This window comes from Archocentrus centrarchus, chromosome 21 (genome assembly GCF_007364275.1).
Source record: "Archocentrus centrarchus isolate MPI-CPG fArcCen1 chromosome 21, fArcCen1, whole genome shotgun sequence".
Taxonomy (NCBI): Eukaryota; Metazoa; Chordata; class Actinopteri; order Cichliformes; family Cichlidae; genus Archocentrus; species Archocentrus centrarchus.
The window spans coordinates 6,214,920-6,228,860 of NC_044366.1; the positions used below are offsets into that span (position 1 = coordinate 6,214,920).

The window sequence follows — 13,941 nt, forward strand, 5'->3', positions numbered from 1 at the left end:
AATATAAAAATTGGGTAAAATATATATGCACTCATTCAAATTTATGAGTCAATGTGTTTACTAGTCTATTAATCCCATTCTTCAATAATCAAAAATATTGCTGAAATGATTGGTGCTTTGTGCAACTTCCTGCACAGTGCAATCAACTTGAAGCCTCAAAATGAGCGTTTTATAATTGGATGCAACGAGTGAGGGGTGGAGCTCACTGTGAAACTGCAGGCTGAAGTCATTAGCCAGTGAGCATACCCTGGATAATCCTCCTCTCTGACTGTTAGAATAACCAAAAATTACAGAATAGGCTTCATGTTATATTCAGTATTACCTGAAATGAGCAACTGAACCCATAAACTCAACAGGAAAGCGCCATTGAGTTCATGACTAAGGGCCGATTTCCAGTCTACAAGGAGCAGAAAGGAGCACTCAATAGGAGCAAAAGTCTTATTTGCATCCACAGGTATCGCCCCCTGGTGCCCATTAAACAGAATGCAGGTTTAAGACAGTTTGACATTGGCTTCTCTTTTCAGACCCAGAAGCCATGTCCACCTTTTATGCTGTTTGTGGATAGCATTGGTAGCACCCACAGCCTTCCTTACTAGCAGGTTAATATCTACATGTTTGTGCATTGTTTCAGTTGAGTGCCAGGTTACTTTTATATGGCCTATATGCAGCCATTCCTTTTCCAGATTAAAGTACTGCAGAACTGCCTTGCATCACATGGCTTTTTACTTTTTTTTTCTTACTTTTCCCATTTTGCAGAGGGACAGAGATGTTGCAGTCACCTGGAACTTTAGCCCTGACCAGTTGATAACATGGCAAAATAACATCTTTGAAGCAACAGTGAACTGGCATTTTAAATATAAATATATATATATTTTGAATTATTAGTTTAACTGGCTAGTAGGTCTGGTGCCAGTTAACTAGCATCATGTTTTAATTGCTTAATCGAGCAGCGTTGAGCATCTCAAATTGAGATATATGCAGAATTGACATATAAAGACTCAGAATAAAGGTTGTAGACTGCAAATTAAATCTTTGCTTATTGGTCTAATTTTCAAATATACAAAAATCACGTGATTGGAAAGTTAAGCTCTTCAGAAATTGTTGACATTTTCAGCATCCTCTTCATAGTCCGCCTTCTTTTATCAACTATTGTCCTTTCTAGAACTTCAAAGCAAGGTCTCCTACTAAAATGTACTACTGAAATATCTCAGTAATGGAATGGAGAAAATCCCATCAGTTTAACCTTGACGGATCAAATGAGTTGCGTTACTCACCAGATTTGCGCTGTGCGGTGTGTTGGCAGGGCATATAGGACACCAGAGCAATGTGGTCTCACACAGACACTGATCAGTTCATCAGCCTTTGGACTTCCCTTCAGGTTGATAGCCAGTCCATGCTAAAGCACAATAAAAATAAATAAGTGAATGAACACAGGAAACTTAAGCAGAGGAAAATTTTCTTTATCAGCTTTTTGTGTAACTGTGCTTTAAATAGTTTACATGCACTTTCAATGTGCAAGACATGACAACACTAATCTGTTGTTTTCAGATAATTTAATATTTTAGTGCTTTAAAATGATGGCTCACTTCAAATTGTGTTTATCAGCAGTATAGATTATCAATAGATGAGCTGATTTTCTTGATAAAACCTGTGTCTGCACAGGATCAATTCCTTTTGAAGTTAACCAAGCCTAACCACAGACTCTTCAGTGAATAGACGAGCCCGTCAGTCAAGTTATTCATAGTGCGTGCAAGCAGTAACGATGAGAATGGTGTGTCTGACCGAAGAGGGATCCCAAAAGTCTCCAAGTCTTTTTCTTCCAGGTCATGTGACCTGTGGCTATCAGCCTTTCAGCAGAATGTGGTGCCTGGTTGCCTGGCTGATGGACCTAAACAGATTACAGGGTTAAAATAAGAGACCACAGCCTTTTTTTTTTTCTTTTTTTAAATAAAGTTGGCCGAACCATGAGGATCTGACAAGTATGAGTTCATATACTTGGTGCATGCAAACTGCATATAGTTAAATAAATACAGATTTTTATTTAACAGTGTTCCTGCAGCTACTTTTCATACTGCTGTGAAGTAGGGTTGGATGATTTAGTTTATGTCTTGCCTAATTTTGATTATTTAGTTGTCTATTTCCTTGAAAATAGAACTCCTGTAAATTTCAGCCTGTAAATGGCGATTGTTGAATATTGCCACAAGGTGGTGCCTTGTTCCTCTGCTGCACAGTCAGCTCTCTGCAAATATGTCAGCAATCGGTGGTTGTTGGCCTGGTGGTGGCTGACTGTGACCAAAACCAAACCTCAGTAATGGTGTAGCATAAAAAAAAAATCAATGAACTTATTTAATTAAATGGATTTGCTAAGCCCCCCCCTTCCCCGTCTGAGAGAGAGAGAGAGACCTACGCCCTGCCAGTTGTCAGATATCCTGCTGGGATAATAAGCTGGCCAAAGGAGAAGATCGAAGCCACTGACAAGAGAAGACAAGAAAGCTCCTTACCATGCATGGAGGGTTTCACCCCAAATCCAGCACTTTGAGACTGTACGCTAAGCAGAAGGAAGGAGGCTGAGGACAAGTGAGTGTCATAACCACTATCCTAGATGAAACAACAAAGATCCATGAATACATCAGGAAGATGGCCACAAATGATTATATGCTTAGTGAATACCTCAGGCAGCAGAAACCAGAGAAAGAAGAGGAGCAAGAACAGGAGCCATCATGGAAGGACAGGCAGATAGAAAAAGTGGCTGATATCAAAAAATCTTACCAATGGCTGGACAAAGCTGGGCTGAAGGATAGCACATAGGCGCTAATCATGGCAGCACAGGAATAAGCTTCTAAGCACAAGATCGATACCACACAAGACAAGAACCCAGGTGCAGGTTGTGCAGAGATGCCCCTGAGACAATCCAGCACTTAACAGCAGGGCGCAAGAAGCTAGCTGGCAGGGCATACATGGAACGCCATACACAAGTGGCCGGCATAGTATACAGGAACATCTGTGCCGAGTAGGGTTTAATATTTTTCCCGAAAATGGCATGAATCAAATCCCGGGAAAAGACGAGCAATTTCCCGGGAATCCCGGGAAAAAGTGGGTTTTATTTATTTTTATTTAATTAGGCCTTCTGTAGCCTGTGTCTGGCTTAACCTATTTTGATATTGTAGATATTTTACTCAACTCCATTTTAAAAGCGAAATATGTTTAAGTAATCTATTTCATGAGACCTTCTTCACACATTAGGCCCGTATTCTAATTCATGATTGTTAGTAAGTGGCTGCAAACGAGGAAAAGAAACACTCGAAGTTAAACAGATATTTCTTTATTGTTCAGGCATATACTATAGGCTATATAATGCAAGATAACAATATATAATAATATAAAATTAACAACAAATTAAAGAGGAAAGAAGTACAACTGTGTATTAAAACGCTTGAAACGGAGGCTGAACGTGCCTGAAATGAAAAGTAATGCTTTCGCATTAAACGAACCCTTCTGTCAATATTTCCTTAACTTTAACATTCGGAAGCTTTCTTTTTTTTCTGAAAGTGTGCTTTTAAGAAGCAGAGAGCATCGAGAGATTCTGCGCTTAAGCGATTTCGGAGTTTAGTGACAAATTGGCCGCAGATAGAAAATGCTCTCTCCGCCTCCACGGATGTAGCCTGAACAGAATGCAGGGCATCAAACAACTGCTGCAGGTGGGGCGGTCTCCTGTTTGTAGCTTCGAACAGAGAAAACTCTTTGGTCAGAACTTTCATGAGGTCACCCTCTTTGATTTCATCTGACGCCGGCGTAGTGGTCATTGAAATGGCCTGCTGCAGATCCAATGCTAGGTTCCCTTCAGTTGAGACGTCTTCAGTCGGTGATGTAGGTCTGGCATCTGCATCACCCTCGCTCGCGCTCTCTTCGGAGAAACGGCCGAGGAAAAGACGCTCCACAAGTCCCTTAGCCGTCCGTATCAGCATCTGTCTTGATGGCATGGTGAAAATCTCAGTGGGCCTTGGTGCTGGTGCGACTAGAACACCGGGATCCAGAAGGTACCTGCCAAAAAATATAGTAATGAAAATGAGCGGATTGACCAAGGCCTCATTCTCCGATCACAAAATTAATAGGCTACGTTACTACTACTACTACTACTACTACTACTACTATAATAATAATAATAATAATAATGCTCACCTATACAAAGATACCAAGTTCTTCTGTCTCCGTTCCATGAATCTCCTCTCAATCGCATCCCTCATTTCAAGGCTCAGGGGGGTGTCCTGCTTTGTCAACTGGTCAATCATGAAGATGAAAATCCCATCAGCTTTAACGAGGGTGGTGTCACGGTTACAAAGCGATTCGACTCCCATCTTCACCGGCTTTAAGCAGGAGCTGAGTTGCTGAATGAGTGCAAGCTCTTCGTTGGTGATGATTAGTGCATTGTTGATATCAACGAGGGTCTTCGTCACTGGTCTGTGTAGTGCAATGTAGCGGTCCAGCATGTCAGCCAAACTGTTCCATCTGGTGCGACAATCCAAGATGAGTGCCAACTCTTTCCCCTGGTCTTGTTTGACACATTCCCTCAGCTTGTCGTTGCTGACTGGGGATTTGTGGAAGTGCCTCGCAATTTTACGCACTCGCTCCACGCTCCTGTACATGTCCTCTCTCACTGACCGATACCCATCCTCGCACACAGCTAACTCGTCATCAGAGTCTTCACTGCTCTCCTCCTCTTCTTCACTTGCTTTGCTCTCTCCATCAGAGGTGGCACGGTGGTAGAGCACATCTGTGACAGCCAGGTGAACTGCGTGGGCATAGCACAGCTGTAATTCCGGCAGCACCAGTCTCCCAAACTTCACCATCACTGATGCTCCATCCGTAGTGCAGCACACAATGTGTTGGTTCATGTCAAGCTTGAAACATTGAAGCTGATCGTCAACCAATGCTTTCACTTTTTCTGCTGGCATTGTTCCACGGACATGTATGACACCTAAATTCCAGTAAGTTTGCGCACCGTGCACATTTATGCTCATGTACCGCTTATGTTGGGAAGAAGTGTATTCGTCAATGGTCAACGAAAAACGCAACCCTTTCTTCACCATGTCTTGGAACATTTCGGCCAGTTTAATTTTCTCCTCGTTCGCAAACACTCTAACCTGCTTGGAGATTTCTGTGGGATTCTTTGGGAGAGTGTAGCCATCCCTCTTGAGTGCTGATCTCAGATACTCACATTTCGCCATACTATTAAAGGAGAATCCATCAAAAGCTGCCATCTCCGCTAGTATTTCTTCAAGAGACTTGCTGCTAACTCGGCTAAAGTAGCCATCCAGCATTTTAGCACGTTTTGAACATGATGGCCTTTCTTCGTGTTTGTCATGTTTGGACTCTAAATGTCTGCGTAGTCCGCTTGTTGATCCACCAGAACATTTGACGACTCGGTCACACAACATACATTTGGCGCTGTCATTATCTATTTTTGTAAAATGCCCCCACACAAAACTGTTCGTAGACATCATTGCCTGTATGCGCCTCGCTTCTGCTGAGTTACCGCAATACCGTAAGTACTGTTGACTCATCACCCCATCAATGTTACCGTATGACAACAAATCGACGTGCGCGACTTTTTTTCCCGGTTTCCCGTCTTACGTTTCCCGGGAAACGGGAAATGGTTCTGATCGCATTTCCCGGGAATCCCGGATCCCGGGCTTAAACCCTAGTGCCGAGTATGACCTGGAAGTCCCGAGGTCAAAATGGGTGGCTGAAAATGATAAAGCCAAGATCCTGTGGGACTTCCAGATACAGGTGGACAAACTTGTGATGGCTAACAAACCGGACATAGTAGTGATGGAGAAGCAGAGGAAGAAAGCCATAGTGATAGACGTTGCAATACCAAGTGATGGCAACATCAGGAAGAAAGAACACAAGAAGCTCGAGAAATACCAAGGGCTCAGAGAAGAGCTAGAGAGGAATTGGAAGGTGAAGGTAACAGTGGTCCCCGTGGTAATTGGAACACTCAGGGCAGTGACCCCCAAACTGGGAGAGTGGCTCCAGCAGATTCCAGGAATGACGTCTGAGATCTCTGTCCTGAAGAGTGCAGTCCCGGGGACAGCTAAGATACTGCGCAGGACCTTTAAGAGCTCCCAGGCCTCAACATTTTCCCCTCCTCCTTCAAGAATTACTGCTTTCATTACTACAACTAATGATTTTATGTCTGGAATTTGTCATTAATGTTGTGGATTTTTTCATGTGAAAATGTATATATCTTTGTTTATGCCCAGCCATACTACAATGTCTTAGAAGATTGAGCTCTTACAGCATTATCATCAGCACTAACATGAACGAGCGCATCTTAGAGTGTACCAGCTCTCCAGTCTGGAAATAAGTCGTCAGCCCCGTCAAACCTTCTCATATTGAAACGTATCTTTGACAACATATTGCTTATGGCTGTACGGCAGCTTTCTTAAATGTGAGACGATGTATGAAAGACGCCTTTGGGTCCTTATTACAAGCATCTGAATGAAACCTTTGAATAATAAGTTTATACCACCGATGTTTATACTGCTATCCATTTCTCTGTAAATCTGGCGCTGTAAATCTGGGGACCTCCAAAACCAGGGCCCCGACTCAAAATGGTCCCTTGAGTCACTTAAGCATGATTGACACCTATATAATTAAGGCAATGATTATATCTTACTTTACAGTTAGTTAGGTCAGTTGTTAAACAAAAATGCTTTTTATGCTTGAGTCAATTAAGCTACATCTTTGGGAGAAGGCCAAAATGTCTTTGGGAAGTTACTCTTTTGGTTTTCTAAAAATACAGGTCACATGGGAAGAGGAGAAAAGTGATTCATTAGGACTGCATTGTGATTAAGGCTGTGGAAAGGATGTGAATTTGCTCTGTGTGTGTTTAGATAAATCAAATTTAGTACAAGCACTTACTTTGCTGCGCCTGGTCAGCAGAAGCTTATTTAGATCAAATTAAGTGTGGCAGCTGGGTTGAGTGGATCTGCTGGAGAAAGGGAAAAATACTGCTATAAGGCCGGTGTTTAATATCCAAAAGCACATCATCCTGTCCTCGTGACTTACTGTATTATAAAACTGCATGAATGGTGAGCTTAAAGGTTTCAGTTATAAAAATGAAAATGTGCTAATGTTTCTTACATTGTGCAGTTGAGATGTTCACAGACAGCACTCCGGGGGAGGAGAGGACAGGAGTGGAATCCCTGGGGGAAGAGATTCATTTATTAATTGCAGTATCAGTGTGACTTGGGTTTTGTACGATAACAGCTCCCTGTGTCGCCATCTGCCCATATCCCACTTAGCTGAGTGGGCACATGGGCTCATTCTTCCCCAGCCACACCCAGCTGAACACACACACACACACACACACACACACACACACACACACACACACACACACACACACACACACACACACACACAAAGGATCTCCTGCATGGACCTCTAAACTCGTTCTCTTTAGAAGGGGATCACTGCCCTCTGCTGGTGCTCCATGTGCCATACACCAGTCACTTAGAACAATAAAAAAGTGAAGATATGAATTAAATGTTTCCATAATGAATTGATTATTATATACTGAGTATTAACAGTGGTTCAGTGCAAAATGCACATTTGCTACCTGTGAAAAGTTAGGATGAAACAATGAGGCTATTAATCAGCTAATTGATTAACAGAAAACTAAAACAGGTTCCATAGTTAATTAGGATTCATTAATCTAAATTAATTTTAGCTAAAAGGATGCTGCTCACATGCACTAAGGTGGGTCAGGTGAATGCACAGAACACCTGTGATGCTCATCACACATCTCCACACTGCTTAAGAATACTCCGAAATCATCTTAAAGAAAGACTAATCCTGTGTCAGGGAGCAATCGAAACCATCCCAACTGGAAGCATCACAAACGGCATGGGGAATATACACAACCCCAGACAGAAAGCTTTGCAGCCAGTGATTAAAACTGCTCTGAATGTCTCCAGCACCCTCTACTAAACAATTTGATTAACACGGACTTCCATACCTCAAGACTACTTTTGTGTAAATTAAAAAATAGCTTTTTCACAGTAATGTGGTCAGTTTTAAATGTGCTTTGTAAGTCCTCCTTTGGATAGTTAAAGGTCACCTATTATGCCCATTTCCATATTTATGTTCTTGGACTCGCCTAGAGTAACTTCACATGACTCACAGATCAAAATAATCCTCATTTGACCTATAATGGTCCTTGATGCTAAGGATACACTGATCCATTTCTGAGCTGATACAGACTTCTTGGCTTAAGGTATTTGCTGTTACTGAGGACAGATCCTGTACCAGTGCTAAATAAGCTGTAATCGGCACCGTGAGGAGGAGTCTAGGAATCATTCTTTTCTGCTTAACTTTGCAAAATAAAATGTAGCAAATACATGCAAAAATATAAAAGTACTGAATGGAAAGAGTTCAAAGGGCGAGAGGGAAAGCATCGTTGCCAATCGTGTCAACTCACTTAACCACAGTTTACTGTTTAAATTACAGTGAAAACTACTGCAAACATAAGAATAACAGCTGTTTGTTTAGCTGGGGTGAAATGTTCCGACTTTGCTGTTAGCTTCGATGCTATATTAGCTTCAGTGCTACATTAGCTCCCCTCGCTAACAGCCAGTGCACTGCTGCTGATGGGAGGTGTTGTAAACTACATATAACATCACATCTATCTTTTTGAGTCAGGATCTAATGGATATCTGATCCAAATTTTGGATCAATACATCCCTACATGGTGCAGCCCCGCTTTTCATCCTCTGTGTGAAATCTCCAGTGTTACCAACGCCTCAGTAAGGAAAGTAGCTATTGGCTGTTCTAAAAGTTGTTAGAAATCGCTACATGACATCATTTGTCATAGTAATCGAGGCTGTAGGAGAGAGGAATAACCAGTGTTCTGGCCAGAAATAAATGTCCTGTGTCAGAGTGTGCTTTGTCTCCCAAAGGCTCCAATAACACCAGGAAAAGTCACTAGATTTGGATTCTGGAGAGGTCTGAAAATTTGCTAAATATAGCGACAAAGTTACTAAGTTGGCAACAGTGGCGAGGTTACTGTGAGGCTAACCGCCTGTCAGTGCTTTGGGGTGGGGGAAGGGCTCACAGCAGTTCCTGCTGCTCGCTGAGGATGGAACCTGCAGGATGATTGGTGCTTTTATGTGCAGTCTCCAAAAACTCAAATACCACTGGAAAAAGGTCATTAAATTTGTTGCTAGTCGCTTTTGAGGGGAAAAAAAAGTTGCTAGACAACTCTTGCTAAATATAGCAACAAAGTCACTAAATTGGCAATGCTGGAAATCTCTCCCTAGAAGTCCATTCTAAGCTCCAAATTCTGTCCGGTGCGACAGTACCTCAGCTCAGCGCAGCATCCGGCGATCACCCGCTGGCTGGAACCCTCATGCGAAGCCTAAAAATTGTGGCTCACAGGGATTTCACATAACCTATTTTTATACATGCACCTGAACTTTGTGAGAATGTAAATGTCCTAAACAGTCTGTCAGATTGAACCTGTGTGACAATAGACAATAACTGCAATTTGCTTGATACTGGAAGATTCCCTACATGGTGCAACCCCCCCCCCCCCCCCCCATAGGAGACAAAGTTAGGTCTTTCTCAGTATTAGGTATTAGGATAACATGTGCAAGTCCATTAGAATTTTAATAGTTTTAAATAGCTATATTTTGTGCATGCTTGCTTCCTTTTCCTTTTATGTGTGCAAAAGATACAAAGAGAACAAAAGAGTGCAAAACCTCACAATATACACTGAGCACACACTCACGTACACATACCCACTAATCTCATCCTCAGAAGCGGGGTGGCCATCTGATCTTCCCTTAGCTTTAGCTCTGCACTTACGGGTGGGTGGGGGGGTGCAGAGGTCCCCAGAGGTGAAACTCTATTAGCACGCAGCATGAAAGCCAATGAAAAGGGCCCCAGTGTGCTCCAGTCCCCCCGAGAATATTAATGTTTAATGATATCTAAAAAGGCTAATTCCCCCACCTCTCGCTTTTGCTCTTATCCGCTCATTAAATATCCTCACAATATCATCACCTCTTCAGATTAGAGCACTGACCCTGTCTGCTGAAGGACTCACCCTTCACTGATGGTAAATGCATCCTTCTCTCGCTCTCTCACTCACTCACTCACTCACTCACTCACTCTCACACACACACACACACACACACACACACACACACACACACACACACACACACACACACTATAAATGAAAGTAATGGGGCATTTAAGATGTATTAAAGGGGGAGACCATAGATTGAAATATCGAGGTGTGAAAAATAATTCTTGTGCGCGGCATTGAGAAGCAGTACGTGCTTAAATCAAGAGTGTAGGAAGAAAACTGTGAAGAGACTGGCTGTGTGGCAGGCAGATTATGGAGGAATAAACTCAAAATGCAGCTTTAAAGTTGATCACTCACAAGGAAATATAAAGTTCAAAACATATGCAGAGCAGGAAATCCAAACACCATTGTCATAGGAGAAAACAGGACAGGGAGAGACAACCAGGGACAATGCAACAAAGGTTAAGGAAAGACTTGGACAATATGTACATACACCAGAAAACAAGAGAGGCAACGGGTGGGAGGACAGCTGAAACTAATCGAGAAAATGAGACAAAGGGAGTAAAAACAACACAATACACAGAAAAAAAGATAACCAAAATAAAACAGGAAGAGAGATGCAACTGAATGGGGAGACAAGATTAACTTGACACAAAAAGGCAAACAGACAAAACTGAAAGAACAGAATGGGAACACAAAAAGGAAGTAACAAATCTAACATCATCTAAAGATAAAATAAAACCTAAAGGCACAGATAACAATGACTCACAACACAAGAGAATACAAAATAACACTGTCACAAAAGACTATAAATAATAAAGAGCTCGAACATAAACCACATCTCCAAACAAAAGTGTCATGTCCTGGGCCGTTGGCCCAGCGTTTTGTGTTAATTATTTCCTGAGTTTGTCCTCCCTGTATGTTTGTCATGTTCCCAGTGTTGTGACTTGTCTGCGTGTTCCTTGGTTTATCACTTCCTGTTTTATTTTGCCAATGTGATTTCCTTGTGCTTTGTGTTTGAGCTTTGCTTCCCCTGTGTAATTAGTTTTCATTTGCCTCACCTTTGTTCCCTGCTGTTTCCTCTTGCCCTGATTACCCATTGTGTATTTAAGCCCTCAGTTTTCCATTTGTTCTTTGTCGCGTCGTTGATGTTTGTGCCCGCATGTTCCTGTGTTCCCTGTGCCTGCCCTTCGTCTCCCTGTGACTCCCTTCCAAGGGTTTTTGTATTTGTGTTTTCCCCGTTGAAATAAATCCCCTTTTTAGTTATGTTTGCTTCTGGAGTCCTTCATGTGAGTCCTTCCTCGTCCGTTTTCCTCCCCGGCCATGACAGAACGACGCGACCATTACAAAACCCCCTCCGGCTCCAATTTTTTCGAACGGCACTCGTCTAGCGCTGGGGGGCCCGGCGTCTTTGAACAGTCCCCGTCATCGTCACTCACCTGCCTCCCCTTTCGCTGATCCCTCCCTTCCTCGGCAGCCGCGGAGGAGAGGGAGTTCCCGGCAGCAACGGCGGAAGGCACCCCGAGACCCGAGCGGTATAACGCCGCGGACCGCTTCACCACTTCACACCCAATCCTCCGTTTCCGTGAGTAACACTGGCTTCAAACGCTACTATGCCTGCGGACAATTATTCCCGTCACCCCCCTGCCTTTCCCCTCCCTGAGGTGGCAAAGCAGACCATTATCTGTTGGGTGGATTCACTGGTTATGGACCTTCTGGCTGACCCATGTGAGCAGGAACAGCAACAGCTCACGGCCCAGCTGCAAGGGCTAGTCGATGATTACCCTTGGTTATTTGGCTCTCTGCATGGGTTAGTGCAGGATTTCTTAACCTCCACCCTTCACCTACAGCAGTCCCCAGTGTCAGCTCATTCTCAGTCCCCAGTGTCAGCGCATTCTCAGTGCCCGGTGTCAGCTGTGTCTCAGTCTCCCCAGTCAGCTGTGCCTCAGGCTGCTTCCACGCAGTCAGCTCCTCTCCCTAGCTCACAGTCAGTCTCCTCGCAGTCAGTCTCCTCGCAGTCAGTCTCCTCGCAGTCAGCTCTAACGCCCTTAGCTCCTGCTCTCTCTAGCTCGCAGTCTGCTCTTTCTGTCTCCCGGCCTGCTTCCACGCGGCCAGTTTTGACGTACTCAGGCCCCTCTAGCCTTCAGTCGGTTTCCCTAATGTCTGTTCACCCTAGCACTCTGTCAGTTCCTCCAGTGTCAGTTCCTCCAGTGTCAGTTCCTCCAGTGTCAGTTCCTCCAGTGTCAGTTCCTCCAGTGTCAGTTCCTCCAGTGTCAGCTGTAGCTCCAGCTCCTCCTCAGTCGCAGTGTTCCCAGTCAGCTGTAGCTCCAGCTCCTCCTCAGTCGCAGTGTTCCCAGTCAGCTGTAGCTCCAGCTCCTCCTCAGTCGCAGTGTTCCCAGTCAGCTGTAGCTGCAGCTCCTCCTCAGTCGTAGTGTTCCCAGTCAGCTTGTAGCTCCAGCTCCTCCTCAGTCGCAGTGTTCCCAGTCAGCTGTAGCTCCAGCTCCTCCTCAGTCGCAGTGTTCCCAGTCAGCTGTAGCTCCAGCTCCTCCTCAGTCGCAGTCTCAGACCCCTCAGTTAGCTCCAGCTCCCTCTGCTCACCCTGCTCCCGCTCCCTTGGCTCCAGCTCCCCCTGCACCCGTACCTGTTCCGCGGGTGGGGGCAGCCACGGACGGGCTGACCTCTGCACCCGTACCTGTTCCGCGTGTGGGGGCAGCCACGGACGGGCTGACCTCTGCACCCGTACCTGTTCCGCGTGTGGGGCAGCCACGGACGGGCTGACCTCTGCACCCGTACCTGTTCCGCGGGTGGGGGCAGCCACGGACGGGCTGACCTCTGCACCCGTACCTGTTCCGCGGGTGGGGGCAGCCACGGACGGGCTGACCTCTGCACCCGTACCTGTTCCGCGGGTGGGGGCAGCCACGGACGGGCTGACCTCTGCACCCGTTCCTGTTCCGCGGGTGGGGGCAACCAGGTCCAAGCCTTCGCATCGGTTTTCTGTGTTAGCTGCAGCAGCAGGGTCTCAGTCAGCTCTAGCTCCAGTCGCTCTCCCTCGCCTTCAGTCAGCTCCAGTAACTCTTCCTCGGTCCCCAGTGTCAGCTGTTTCAGTGCCCTCTCAGTCAGTTCCCTCAGCCCCTGTCTTAGTTCCTTCGGTTTTGGTCCCAGTTCCCTCAGCTCCTGCTCCTTCTGTAGCTCCAGTAGTGTCAGCTCCCTCTCAGGCCCCCAGTGTCAGCGAGCTCTCGGTCTGTCTCCACGCAGCCAGATCTCCCTAGCTCTCGGTCTGTCTCGACGCAGCCAGATCTCCCTAGCTCTCGGTCTGTCTCCACGCAGCCAGCGCTACCTAGCTCTCGGTCTGTCTCCACGCAGCCAGATCTCCCTAGCTCTCGGTCTGTCTCCACGCAGCCAGATCTCCCTAGCTCTCGGTCTGTCTCCACGCAGCCAGATCTCCCTAGCTCTCGGTCTGTCTCCACGCAGCCAGATCTCCCTAGCTCTCGGTCTGTCTCCACGCAGCCAGATCTCCCTAGCTCTCGGTCTGTCTCCACGCAGCCAGATCTCCCTAGCTCTCGGTCTGTTTCCACGCAGCCAGATCTCCCTAGCTCTCGGTCTGTTTCCACGCAGCCAGATCTCCCTAGCTCTCGGTCTGTTTCCACGCAGCCAGATCTCCCTAGCTCTCGGTCTGTTTCCACGCAGCCAGATCTCCCTAGCTCTCGGTCTGTTTTCCACGCAGCCAGATCTCCCTAGCTCTCGGTCTGTTTCCACGCAGCCAGATCTCCCTAGCTCACGGTCTGTTTCCACGCAGCCAGATCTCCCTAGCTCACGGTCTGTTTCCACGCAGCCAGATCTCCCTAGCT

General features: G+C 45.5%; 2 protein-coding genes across 15 annotated transcripts in view; both read right to left on the minus strand.

Moving 5' to 3' along the window:
- The window catches only part of pcbp3 (poly(rC) binding protein 3), a 97,401-nt gene that overhangs the window by 53,570 nt on the left and 29,890 nt on the right, over positions 1-13,941 (minus strand). For 9 of the 14 annotated variants that reach the window (XM_030757683.1, XM_030757688.1, XM_030757682.1 and 6 more), the window contains exons 2-4: positions 7,147-7,208; positions 6,925-6,994; positions 1,275-1,396 (exon numbers count right to left, since the gene is read on the minus strand). The gene's annotated coding sequence lies outside the window, so the exon portion shown is untranslated. Of the gene's footprint in view, positions 1-1,274; positions 1,397-1,782; positions 1,889-6,924; positions 6,995-7,146; positions 7,209-13,941 lie in introns of all 14 variants that reach the window. The other 5 variants (XM_030757677.1, XM_030757676.1, XM_030757675.1 and 2 more) reach the window with 5 other exon arrangements.
- Positions 3,457-5,592, minus strand: LOC115800370 (zinc finger BED domain-containing protein 4-like). The gene is made up of 2 exons (XM_030757673.1): positions 4,180-5,592; positions 3,457-4,041 (listed from the first exon to the last, which is right to left on the minus strand). Exons 1-2 carry the CDS (start codon positions 5,559-5,561, stop codon positions 3,516-3,518), a joined length of 1,908 nt encoding a protein of 635 aa, XP_030613533.1. The 5' UTR covers positions 5,562-5,592; the 3' UTR covers positions 3,457-3,515.

What these genes read in the sequence shown, in the direction of transcription:
- LOC115800370 (XM_030757673.1), bottom strand. Translation starts at nt 5,561, where the DNA reads ATGAGTCAACAGTACTTACGGTATTGCGGTAACTCAGCAGAAGCGAGG. An exon ending in AACTTGGTATCTTTGTATAG is followed by an intron (nt 4,042 to 4,179) that starts GTGAGCATTATT and finishes ATTTTTTGGCAG; the next exon opens with GTACCTTCTGGATCCCGGTG.